The 14,027-nt window shown below is 34.0% G+C and overlaps 1 protein-coding gene across 4 annotated transcripts in view; it reads left to right on the forward strand.

Annotated features, from left to right (window-relative positions):
* Positions 1-1,809: 1,809 nt before the first annotated feature.
* Positions 1,810-14,027, forward strand: part of LOC106068913 (structural maintenance of chromosomes protein 6-like) — a 34,327-nt gene continuing 22,109 nt past the window's right edge. Inside the window, exons 1-7 of one of the 4 annotated variants that reach the window (XM_056030394.1) lie at positions 1,810-2,028; positions 7,545-7,673; positions 7,881-7,925; positions 8,120-8,234; positions 8,499-8,604; positions 11,584-11,720; positions 13,532-13,674. In XM_056030394.1, the coding sequence (XP_055886369.1) occupies positions 7,551-7,673; positions 7,881-7,925; positions 8,120-8,234; positions 8,499-8,604; positions 11,584-11,720; positions 13,532-13,674 (669 nt within the window). In that variant the 5' untranslated portion in view covers positions 1,810-2,028; positions 7,545-7,550. Of the gene's footprint in view, positions 2,029-2,087; positions 2,223-2,421; positions 2,505-5,677; positions 5,781-7,544; positions 7,674-7,880; positions 7,926-8,119; positions 8,235-8,498; positions 8,605-11,583; positions 11,721-13,531; positions 13,675-14,027 lie in introns of those variants that run through there. The other 3 variants (XM_056030396.1, XM_056030395.1, XM_056030393.1) reach the window with 3 other exon arrangements.

Below are 14,027 nucleotides of genomic sequence, written 5' to 3' on the forward strand. Positions count from 1 at the left end.
ACTCAAAACCTCTTTTGGCAACGCTCGTAGCATTTTGAGTGCTTAATTTGCTTTTTTTTCTTACACTGAAGATGTATTTTTTAGCTTCAAACCCCGCTGGCGTGGGGTTTAAACTCAAAACCCCTTTGCTACGCTCATAGATTTTAGAGTGAGTAATTTGCTTTTTTTAATATAATGAAGGGGTATTTTTTAGCTTCAAACTCCACTGGAGGGGAGTTTAAACTCAAAACCCCTTTGACTACACTCATAACATTTTGAGTGTATAATTTGCTTTGTTTTTATTATTAAAGAGGTATTTTTTACCTTCAAACCCCGCTGAAGGGGGGTTTAAACTCAAAACTGAGTAAAAACCCATTAAGCTACGCTCATAACATTTTGAGTGCATAATTAGCTTTTTTTTTTATATTGAAGAGGTATTTTTTTAGCTTCAAACCCTGCTTAAGAGAGGTGGGGGGGGGGAGGAGGTAAACTCAAAACCCCTTTGGCTACGCTCATAGAATTTTTAGTGTAGTTTGCTTTTTTTTATATTGAAGAGGGGTTTTATCGTAAATTGTGCTTTTGGAATTTGGGGATTGTCGTTTGCATTTTTTGTTTGTTTTGTTTTATAGAAGAGTGGGATTTAACTGCAAAAACCCCTGGTAGGGGGTTTTAAACTCAACCCCCCCTGGTAGGGGGTTTTAAACTCAAACCCCCCTGGTAGGTGGTTTTAAACTCAAAACCCCCTGGTAGGGGGTTATACACTCGACCCCCCCTGGTAAGGGGTTTTAAACTCAAAATCCCCTTGGTTGTGCTGGGGCAAGTGATGGTTTAGTATTAAAATCTCGCCTAAAATAAACAAAATCAAAGCAAAAAATCAGTCACTAAATTCCGATCCCCCACCCCTGCGGGGGGGATTTCATTGGGGGGGGGGGTTGAACCAGATTTATCACTCAGAAATAACTCAGTGTTAATATTAAGATCTTTTTTTTTAAGGATACCTCAATTTTCGCTTTAACATCAGTTGTTGAGCTTTCTACATCTACATTAGCGAAAGCACAGTTACATATACTCATGATTGAAAATAATTTACTGTTGGGGGGGGGGGGGTCACAGCGTTATGAGGAAAAAAAGCTGAATGTCTTCCACCTCCGATGCCTAAGGCGGATCAATAAGGTGGCAAGATAAGATAACCAATGAGGAAGTGCTACATAGAGCAGGATGCCAGGACATCCGCTCTGTTATCAGCAGCAGACGCCTTGGCTGGCTTGGCCACGTTCGTAGAATGCCAGTAGGTCGACTTCCACAGGACATCCTGTATGGCGATCTAATAGAAGGCAGGAGAGCCGCTGGTCGCCCACTTTTACGTTATACGGATGTATGCAAACGCGACATGAAGCTCTTCAAAATCGACACTGGCAACTGGGAAGAGGTGGCACTGGATAGATCCACATGGAGAGAGAGCATAACGGAAGGGTCACAGATTGCAGATGTCATATACAACAGAAGCAGAAAGAAGGGTGAAAATGCAACGGCGCCTGGTGATTATATATGCCCAACTGCGATCGCAGCTGTGTATCAAGGATTGGCCTCTTTAGTCACACAAGAAGTTGCAAAGGGAAAAGATCGTCTCTCGAGACGTAAAATGCCACAGACAGAATGCACAAATTGTAATACAAATTTCCTTACGGACAATAAAGGTTATTATTATTATTATTATTTAAAAGGTAAATTTTTTAATAGATGTTTTAGAAAGTGTACATTTATGGCCAAACTGTCACAAATTTGTATTATCCAGAGTTGGCAGCAAAACAAAACCAAAGAAAAAAATGCAATCTATAGAATATATGTTAGTGACAGGAGGGAATTGTGACGATCTTTATCTGGATCTAGAGTATCTACTATATCTAGACTCTATAATCGAAATTCTAGATTTAGATTAAATCTAGACATTCCGCTCGACTAGATATAGGTCTGGAATCTAGATTAGATCTTTAAGCCTAAGAATCTAGACTGGTGTAGGACTTTGCTTTTACACACACCAAATCTACGGTACGGTTCGACTAGTATTGCTGAACGGGAATTCCCGATTAATTTTAATTTTAAATTTAATAAGACTCAAAGACATTTAAATTATCTTATTTTTCATTTTTTTTAAGTAACGTCTAGAGTCTATATTCTAATTATATAGTCATTTTATAGACTGCTAAGACTCTTGATATGAGATTTTTATTATTTTTATATTGGTATGATTCCGTAATTTACCTACTAACCTAGTTACCTAGCCTAACCTAAATCTAGCCTAGAATAATGATGAGTAAATCTCTAGTAATCTAGTCTTTAGACTTTAGTTTAGTAGAGAAGTCTTAACTAGACTAGACTATGTGACTAGATCTAGTCTAGATCTATAACTAAAAAAATAAAGTTATAGTATACTATTACTTTATTTAGCCTTAATTACTATAAAGGCTTAGTCAGTAGGCTACCTTTACTATACCAGAGTTACCAGTAACCAGAGTTTACCAGAGGTATAGTCGTATAGTCTATAGATCTATATATTTATGGTAATCTATCATTAGTATCAATTCTATCTAGAATCTAGATAGTAGCTCTATTCTACTTTCTACTGACAGTTTATGACTTTTAGTTTTACTGTTAACTGTTACTGTTAGTCTTATTTCTACCTAACCTACACTGCCTACAGAGAGAATCTAGATTTATCTAGAATCTAGATCCTGAGACATGATCATGATTGAAAAATAATTAATTAATTGATGTCAACGAGAGTTCATAATTGAATTTAAAATTTACCAATGGTACATTATACTACATCTAATTATCTAGCTAGATTTTACTTTCATTTTCTAGATCCTCAATAGATGACTATATAGATAAGGGGTTCTCAACCTGTGGGTCGCTTAAGACCATAGACGGCATAGAAAATATGGATTTTTCTGTCAATTCTAGCTTGTAAAACTTGATACATGCAGTTTTTTTTTTATATATTGGAATGTACTATTTTTATTGTTAGATGTTGCAGACAACTGAATCAGAGTTGATTTCAAACATTTTAATTGTTGCAGCAGAAATATTTTTAACACTTTCAGTTTATGCACATCAATGCATAACGTATCGTTACATCTGGTCGTGTGTTTTTTAAAGCTCTGGACTGTCGTCTGTAAGGTCAAGAGTCAGTGTTAATATTAAGATCTTTTTTTTAAGGATACCTCAATTTTCGCTTTAACATCAGTTGTTGAGCTTTCTACATCTACATTAGCGAAAGCACAGTTACTTATACTCATGATTGAAAATAATTTACTGTTGGGGGGGGGGGGGGGGGGTCACAGTGTTATGAGGAATTGTAAAAAGGGTCACCAAACAAAAAAAGGTTGAGAACCGCTGATATAGATGATCATCAAGATCATTTAGATCTAGATCTAGTAGTATAAAAATATTTTTAAAAATCAAGCAAAACATTAAGGTTTATTAAAAGAAATTTTCACAAGTTATACAAAAACATAAAATTTGATTGCTATTTAACTTAGTTCTAAAGGCCAATATTAGAATATATGCATCCTCTGTTTGGCATCTCTCAATTCATGAAAACATTTAAAGAAACTAGAAGAAATACAAAATATAGCAGTCAGATTTAAATAACTAACTAATATTCCAATTTGATTACAGTAACACCATTAGTAAAAACCACTAAACTTTGAGACACTTCAGGACAGAAGAATAAAAAGTAAAGTAGCTATATCTAAAGATAATATATTTATAACACACTAAACGATAACTTACAAATAGAAAAACAAAACGTAATGAAAAACTCAGAAAGACACAAAGATAGAGGTACATTTCTTATTCCATACACTAGTACAAATTAGTACAAATGCTCCTTCTTCCCAAGTGTAATATCTAAAGATAACAACAAAAACCTATGGTCATACATTAAGTCTAAGAAAATGGCATAGCGCCATTAAAAGATGAACATAACATAATACATAATGATAATGAAACTAAAGCAAACATCCTAAACAAATACTTTGCATCAGCATTCTCAGCCCCAGGAGACAAAGACATATTACTGAATTTGAACCAAGTAAACAACATAGAAGATATAGTAGTACAAGAAAATGGAATTCAAAAACTATTAGCCAACACCAAACCAAATAAAGCTTCTGGACCTGATGGTATTCCAGCTAGATTACTCAAAGAACTAAGTAATGAGCTAGCCCCAGTGTTCAAAATACTCTTTCAGGCTTCACTTAACCAGGGCAGAGTACCAAAGGACTGGAAAGAAGCTAACGTCACCCCCCTATTTAAAAAAGGAGAAAAATCTGACCCAGGAAACTACAGACCAGTATCACTTACCAGCATCACATGTAAAATCCTAGAACACATAATATGTAGCAACATCATAAACCACTGAGACAAACATAATGTCCTCACACCATACCAACATGGCTTTAGGAAATATAGATCATGTGAAACACAACTGATAGGACTATTTGATGATTTTTCAAAAGGTTTAGATAATAGTGAACAAATAGATGCTAAATAACTAGATTTTTCTAAGGCTTTTGACAAAGTCCACCACCATAGTTTGCTTAAAAAATTAAAATATTTCGGCATTAATGGTTCACTGCATCAGTGGATTAAAGATTTTCTGATAGGGAGAGAACAAACTGTAATAATAAATGGCTCTAAATCAACACCGATAACAGTAAACTCAGGTGTACCTCAAGGAACAGTCTTGGGTCCACTACTATTTTTAATTTACATAAATGATTTACCGAATTGCATTACTTCAGGAACAAAAGTCAGATTATTTGCAGACGATTGCATAATATATAAAACAATAAAAACAACACAGGACACAGATATTTTACAAAGAGAATTAGATGAATTACAGAAATGGGAATCAAATTGGAGCATGTCTTTCCACCCAGAAAAATGTCAGTTGTTAAGAGTAACAAAAAAACTAAAACAAATTAATTCCACTTATCTTATTCATGGCAAACCAGTAACACAGACTAAAAACGCAAAATACCTAGGTGTTATAATAAATGAAAAACTGTCATGGAATCCACATATTGATGAAACTACAAAAAAATCAAACAAAGCATTAGGATTTATTAAAAGAAATTTCTATAAATCAAATAAGAACATAAAACTAAAATGTTATTTAACCTTGGTTAGGCCAATAATAGAATATGCATCCTCCGTTTGGGACCCCTCAACTCAAGAAAACATTAAAAAACTGGAACAGACACAAAATAGAGCAGTGAGATTCATAACAAACGAATATTCACATTTGACTAGAGTAACACCTTTAGTAAAATCACTAAATTTAGAAAGCCTTCAGGACAGAAGGCTCAAAAGTAAAGTAGCAATCATACATAAAACACTGAACCAAAATCTTCAAATACAAAAACAAAATTTAATAAAATACTCTGAAAGACACAAAGATAAAGGCACATTCCTCGTCCCATATGCTAGGACAAATTTGTACAAACACTCCTTCTTCCCTAGTGCTACTAGAGCATGGAATGGGTTGCCTGAGCTAGCCAGGAAAACCAGTGACTTGGCTGAATTTAAGTCATTGGTTAATATGCATGACTGAATGCATGACGCGTAGGACGTAATCATCTTCTTTTTTGAAGTAACGTCTGTATTATATAAGATAAGATAAGTGCCATTAGAGGTTGGAATGGGTTGTCTGAATCAGCCAGGAAAACCAACGAATTAGCAGAGTTTAAGTCATTGATTAACATGCGTGACTAGATTGGCACATGAAATGCGTAGTATGTAATTATCTTCTTTTTTGAAGTAATGTCTGTAATCTAATAGATTAGTACTTTGTCTATAGTCCTAGTAATGATCTAGATCTAGTACAAATAAATAGTATAGATATTATTACATATAGATTTATAGCTAAGACTAAGGCTAAAGAGTGTAGGCGTAGAAGTTATGATTAGATCTTAGAGTAGACTATGACAAGTAGTGATTAGTCTTTGTAAAAAATAAAAAAATGTTACTAAAATTTACTTTTATAAAGTAATTTTTTTATTAGGCCCAGCCATTAGCTAGACCCTCTAGACCACTTTGTTGATTATTATCTATTCTATTGTCTTTTTTTTTTTTGTTACCTCCACCCTTAACATATAAGTAATATAATTATACGTACATTTCATTTTGTTTAATAAAATTTTACACATAAAAAAACATATTCAGTTAATTATGGCTTCATATGACCAAAAAACAAAAGATTTTTTTATGCCATGTCTACAAATACGCTAGAAATAGCTATTGATCATTGAAAGTTACACACTAAAGAGTTTCAGTAGTGCTTAAAAATGGAAGGAATTATAACTTTTGATATATTGACTTTAAAAAAACAACATATTTGGTAAAAATTGCAAATACAATTATCGTTTTTGGTAAATTTAATATAACAGCTGCAGTTTTTATTGTGAAAATATCTTAGTTGTTCTAGACCCAAGGTAAGTAATAACAGGCTATATAAATCAATTTTTTCATCCACCGCAAGTGGGAGAATTAGTGACAGGTGAGTGGTGAATGAGACAGGGCCCTTAGGAATATATTATAGATATTGTTATAACCTTGCCATGCACACCACCATCCAAGATAGTGCAGAAGGTGTGCACGGCCAGATACTAGACAGAAAAGGATGTTGACATGAGAGAGAAAGATTTCCGCCCTGTCTAGAACCGAAATGAAGATGCGTGCTCAAGGCAGATGTTCTACATGTATGTGATGTCCTCGTGTAAATAAACACCAATATGTCTCTTTGAGTCGTCTGCCTTCAGTTATTACATTGGTGTGTGGAAGTGGGATTATAGGCAACTCAACAAGAGGAGGTAGGATTCGATCTCAATGGCATCTTTGAAACAACTAGACCAACTCTTGATTAAAGAGCTAAGGCACGAACTTCGTTACAGACGCCTGAAGCTAGTTTTAGCAAGAAGGCTCTTACTGCTCATCTCCTGCAAGCCCTGATCGATGAAGAAGAAGATCCGGAGACCTACCTATTTGAAATACTATCTTGTTGTGTGTCAAATGGCCACATCATTGTCTCAACAACAGCCTGGTCAGCTGGAGAAAGAGAAAGCTGCACCGGAGGAAAACAGTGCGGGTGGCTTCGTGGGGAACACGCTTCCTGCCGTCTGTGACTCCCACCGATCAACCTCCACCTGAACTGTCGAACTTGCACTGCACTGTTTCTTTTCGTGTCGAAAAGTGCTAAGAAGGGGGCTGTGTTATAGCCATGCCATCCAAGATAATGCTTAAGGCCAGAAATTAGACTAGGAAGGATGTTGACATTAGAGGAGAGAGAACGATTTCCGTCCAAATCTAGAACTGATATGAAGATGCTGTGCTCAAAGGCAGATGTCCTATGTGTTTGTCATGTCTCTATGTAAATAAACACCTATACCTTGTTAAGTTGCCTCCCTTCAGTTATTACAATTTGTTTTTTGAAAATATCACTGCTAAAAGTCAAAAGCCCCTTAGTTCTAAAGTAATAATTTTCCTTTTCTTTTCATCAGTACAAAATGCAAAAAAGAGTATTAACCCAAACCAACAGCCTTTGTTCGAATGAGGGAAAAATTAAAAAGCTTAGAAAGAAAAGCTCTGTATCTGAATCAGATGAAGATGAAAATGAAGATATAATTGAGGTAATTATATGTTGATTAGTTGGTTTGGTTTCCTATATTTATATATTAATGCAAAGTGCTAAATCCAGCATTCATTAGAATGCCCAAAAACTCATGGCAAAGTGAGAAATGATTTCACCATTTCCTACTTTGCCTTGGCAATAAAAATCGTTATAATCATGAAATTATAAATGTGTCATGAAGCATATTACTTTCATTATTTGACAGAACTCTGTGGTGACATCAGCAGATATTTCACGCTACAATCAGAAGGTAAATCACTCTCAGTATTTATAATTGTAACAGTAACATTATTGAAATATACTTTGTTCACATTTTTATTTTATTCATCATTTCTTACTATGTGAGGTATTATTAGTATTTTCAGCTGCAAAAAAATGTGACTCTTCAAAATCATGTTAATATTTTTGTAAGAGCAATAAAAATATACATTTTCTTTTTCTTAGGATGAACCAGTTGCTGGAATTATTCGTCGAATCAGCATTGGCAATTTTATGTGTCACAACCGTCTTGATGTCAACTTGGGAACTCATGTCAACTTTATTGTTGGACGCAATGGAAGTAAGTGTTTAAAAAAAAATGTTTCTCTGATTTCAATCCTCTGGATGGTCTGAACACTATTTTTCATTCACAAATAACTAACAATTTAAGTGCTTTGGTTGTGTTTTTGTACATAATATTTAGGTGCCTGGAATAAAGGAAGAAAAAATGTGAAGCAAATGATTTTTAGCAAGTCTCTCCCTTTATTAGCATCAATTAAAATAAAAGTATAAGTTACATTGTATGTTCTAATTTGTTTTGCATTTATTTTTTTTTTGCTCATAGGTGGCAAAAGTGCCATAGTAACAGCACTTGTTGTTGGTCTCGGTGGGAAAGCCACTGCAACTAGCAGAGGAAGCTCTATAAAAAACTTTGTTAAAACTGGCAAAAGGTACATAACTTTATTCATATATTTGTGTATTTATTTTTTACAATTCCTTTTATCAGTTTGCAGATTTTTCATGGGGTCAAAAAATAAAAATCTGGGTGGACGCATCTCGAAAATGGCTCTAACTATTTTTCTAGAAATTTAACAGTTTATGTATATCTTTGAGAAAAGAATAATTACTAGCTAATTGACCACTCTTGGAAAACTCTGGTTTTGACTGTTATAATTTTTCAAAATACAAGTCTCTCTATATTGCCAAACACGAATCTTCAGTACCTTATTTCTAACTAGATCTAGATCCATAATTCTAGTCTAGACTACTGTTTTTAATTTTACCACGTCTGGATTTATATCACTTAACTAGAGGTGGAGGGCGGATTGGTGCATGGTAGAAATGTTTACTTTTTTAAAATCAATTATGCATTAGTTATTAAGAACAAAGTAATGGCTATTACAAATCAAATGAGGAATTGCCTTTTATAAAAAAATGTATGTTACTTGTTTATTAAAACTTTATATTTTTTTAAACTTTTATTTTATTTTTAAACTGATCTTAGAAGAAGAAAACCAATATTCTTCTAGAAAGCCAGCTTTTTACTGCTGAGCTGTGAACTCTTTTGCAAACTGTGCCAAGGAAAAATAGTTGTTCAGCACTGCTGTACAGTGTTGGTTATGTTGGGGTATTATTTAATAAATGTGTTTTAATGGTTGGTTGTTTTCGATTAAGCCCAGGAGTTATGTTTAAAAATCTGGTAATTTTTTTCTCTATTGTTGGGTAGATAGTGTTTTAGGGATAGTTCGTTAGTAAATTGGATCAGAGTTCTTTGCTTGTTTTTCCTGTTTCTCTGTGTCAGTAGTTTATTAGGATGGTCATCCTCCAACCTTTTGTATCTATCAATAGCTTCTAATGCTGCTCTGTTGTGCCTTAACCTAAGAGTTTCAATATTGGAGTCTATTTCACATGCTACTGTGGCAGTAGTTCTCATACCTCCACTGATTAGAGGCAAGGCTTGGTTTTGGATTATGTTTTGAATTAGTTTTCTTTTCAGCTCCCCAGGATGTTCCTGCTATGTGTTTTACAATGTTAAGTCTTTGTGATGCCTTTTCTTTTAAATCTGCCATAAAGTGTTTAAGAGACAGTCTCTGGTCTAATTTTACACCTACATATGTTGAATTTTCTTCTTTATTTATTGGCTGTGAACCTATTTTTAAGATATAGTTTCTTTTTGCTCTTTTGTTGCTGTGGCTAAAGATTGAATAAATCGACTTTTCTTTGTATGTTTCCATTTTCCATAATTTTGAATACATGGAGATAGTTGTGAGGGCTCTATTTAATTTTATCTAGTTAGAACTGGATATTTCTCTGTAGTCGAATTAAGAGGTCATCTGCGTAAAGTGCCTTATTGATTGAAATGACCAGTGTTATAGGCTATGAATTATTTGTGCACATTGAGATTTTTTTTATTGATTTCTTTGCAATATATTTTGTGCACTTGTTAAAGCTTTGAAACTGTTTGCTTACTTTTAGTGAATTACAGCATCTAATTTACTTTATGGAATTTCAGACTGAACAAGTGAGACAAAATTATATTTAGTATTATACTAAAAAAACATCTTAACTAATCATAAAAGGTATATAAAGTAAGAGTTTTTGCAAATCTGCAAATTCACTAAATCATACATTTTAAATCTTGTCATCACATAAAAAATATATTTGAAATAGGCAGACCTTTAGGACAGCACTAAAGATCTGCACTGTATCACAAAAAGATATTAAGAAACTTTGCTAAGCCAGAGACTAGTTAAGGACAAGAGTGGAGGAGTGCTAGTAGATGAAGAAGGGCTTAATAGCTTCAATCTATAGTCTATACATATTCAGGTACATGATCATCAATGGCTTCTCGCTCTTGAAGATGTACTAGTTCTTTACATATTCAGTAACACATCTCTAGCTTCTCATCTGCACAGTAATAACTAAACTTCATAGTTTGAAGTCACATAGGCAAAAGTTAACTTGTCATAAAAAGTAATTTGCTGTTCTGTATTAGAATTTATTTATTTGTAAGATTATATAAGAACTAAATGAAGACTTAGGTACTTAGATCACTATTTTTGTTTTAGGGCATAAATGAAGGAATCTAAACTTAGTATACAACAGTATTCTTAAAATGAACATAATTGGGGATTGACCGGTCTTTGAAATTTTGTCATCCAGGAGAGTGATTAGAAAAAGTAGTTGTGCCTGACTCTTGCACATATAGATCAGTGTTTTTGGGCTAATATAGTACATCTTGATTTAATATCTATCTAAATGAATGGCTGTGCCATTCAAGACTCTTAGGATAGGGAAAGAAAATAAAATGAAGGCAAATAGAAATGATGTTTACTTTGCATTTTATGATCACATTCAGTAACACTACATTCTATTGTATTCTAACCCACTGTGTCACTTTACTCATTCATTTCCAATTAAATGATCGAAATATGTTAAGCAATATTCCCCTTTCAGACCTTGCAATCTATAGGCAGATAATGTAAAGGTCCTCTGTTTCTGTGGTTCACAGTTAAGGAGGATGTCAACTAACCTCCTTTAAATTTCCCCCAAGTAATGTCAGGTATCCATTAGAGCTGGGCTGGGTGGACTCAGAAATTAAAAATCCTCGTCTTCAACAGGATTTGGAACCCAAGCACTCTACCACTCAGCAACCACGCTGAGTAAGAGTGGATATATAAAAATGATTTATTTATTTTTTATGTACTCCCTAGCATTGGATAGAAAAATAGTAAAAAATGGAAATATGAAAACATGCAACTGGCAGACCTTGAGTTAACCATGTATTATTAGATGACTAGTATTCCACCAGCACATCAAAAAATGATGTGGGAAAAAAAAAGGAAAAGCTGGCTGACATATTGTTATGCATGCTAGTCACTCATTTACAGGCTCTAGCTTATTTTATCATGCCCTGTTTGTTTGTACAGATCTGCCTGGGTTGAGATAACTCTAAACAACAAGGGTCCAGACAGCTTTAAGCCTAGTGTGTATGGAGACAAAATTATAGTGAAACGCAAATTTTCAGTAGATGGAGGGAGCAGTTATAATATATGTTCAGCAACAGGTACTTTATAAGTCTAAATTACTTACTTACATCTCTATAGGTATTTTAAACTGAGCTTTATTTCTTTGATTAAATTTGTAGTAATTTATTACTGATACTTTTAATAATGGATTGCATCGTATCATTATTACAAATAAATGTGTATATATTTATGGCATTAACTTTGTTTTCATCTTTCAATGCTTTCCCCTTATATTTTGAAGAAACATTTAGTATAAGTTAGAACAGGGGTGGGCAAATTACGGCCTGCGGGCCACATGCGGCCCGCTGAAGTGTTTTATGCGGCCCGCGAATACCTACAGAAATCATGTGTACCCACAGTATATACATATAAAAATGCTAATCTATTAAAAATAATTCTAAATTTCCCTACAAATTATCGAAACTCTCTCATTATATAAAGTCAAAGACACAATCTCAGGCCAGTATTTCTTCAATGCTTTGAAGAACTGTGTTGAATGTTGGGTATGATTGGAACAAGATGGCAAGTGTAACAACGGATGGAGCTCGATCTTTGACTGAGAAAAACTTTTTTTTTAAAGAATATCCCAACCATAAACTCTAGACAGAAAAGTTTGCACAAAGCTGCATGAATTCTCATCATATTATGCGAAAGAAAGAACGTTAATAAAAACATCAGACTTACGGTCATAACCACAGACAGTATAGAAAAGTACTTGTAAATATATAAACGAAATATTCCGATGCATCCGCTGGCTTAGCATGGGCAAGGTAATGAGAAGAATATAAATTCTCAAAGTAGAAATGTCCATATTCTTAGAAAGATATTGACTGTGACTTTGAAACTTATATTTCTAATGAAGAGTGGAAGATATTTTATGTTTTTCAAGGTAGCTATTGCAATGGGCTGCTTGCTTATGTAATGCATGTTAAATTTTTCAAACAATTTCTCCAGGCCAGCAGGGGAAAATACGTTTTGTCATTTTCCTTTGTTGAAAGGTGAAAATATTTCTAGTGAAAAGGTTAATATTACCAGACTTATTTGAATTATGAAATTTATGAAGGCAAATTTTAAGACGTCGAGAACCAGTTTTCAATACCATCAGCTCACCATTTAGTGCAGAAGCTGATTCAGCTCCAGAGAACATAACGCCATGCAAATTATAACCTGTAAGAGAAGTTCAAGTCAGTACTTCCACGGTAGCTTAATGGGTGCCAGAAGCTGTATTTCCACACTTTAAAAAAATTTTGCAGCTAATTTTTTTACATTCTTTTGGTACACATACATTTGTGAACACATATTTTTCTTGTGGAAAATAAACAAGTGTAATCACAGGTCGATGGTGAATGACTATAATTTGACAATAGTCACAAGTATAACAACTAGAAAGCTAGTTCCACAATTCAGGAACATTACGCACGAGTGTAAATAGTTAAATTCCTCACATTAAGTACAACTGTACATTTGTGGTGAAATGTAATATGAAAAGACAATAGCAAATTTAAAAAAAATTGTTAAATTGGTTTCAGAAATTGCTAACTCTAGTAATTCCTCAATTTGGAATGTGAAAAAAAGGAAAAGTGAATGTATGATACAGTATAAATATGAATTAAAAGACATTATACAGTTAACTAGCGTATTTTTCTAAGTTGTAAGCGCGCGCATGTGCACACACACACACACATATACACATACATACATATATATATATACATATATATATATACACACATATATGCGGCCCCCTCATTCCCAAAATTTTGTTAATGCGACCCTCGATACAAAAAGGTTGCCCACCCCTGAGCTAGAACATTTCTATAAGCACAACTACTTGATTTTTTTTTTAAAGGTAACACAGTTTCTACTAAACGTGATGATTTACAAAGGATTTTGGATCATCTGAATATTCAAGTTGATAATCCTGTGTCAGTTCTAAATCAGGATACAAGCAGAAATTTTTTGAATACAAGATCAGCCTCTGACAAATTTAAAGTAAGCCTTTTTGTAATATGTACATTTTTGTTATGATATTGTTACGAATCTCACTATCCAGGCTATCTGCAAACTGCACCATACACCACCAACTTAAAGAACTTGACAACTCAGGGCTCCAAAGTAACGTAACAGTTTAATAGTTGAATAAATAACAGCCAATACTGTACAATTGGCAACACGTATACTGTACAAATATCTCTCAGATAACACCGTTCCGACGTATCAACTCTTGCACTTGCCTCTCCTTCTCGTTCCGGGCTTGCACTGGGTTCAACAGTTCAGGACTGACTTCACACACTAGGCTCGTTGTGTCGGACTCGATCTCAGACCAAGATCAAGACACCAGTCGT

The sequence above is a fragment of the Biomphalaria glabrata genome, chromosome 5 (genome assembly GCF_947242115.1).
Source record: "Biomphalaria glabrata chromosome 5, xgBioGlab47.1, whole genome shotgun sequence".
NCBI lineage: Eukaryota > Metazoa > Mollusca > Gastropoda > Planorbidae > Biomphalaria > Biomphalaria glabrata.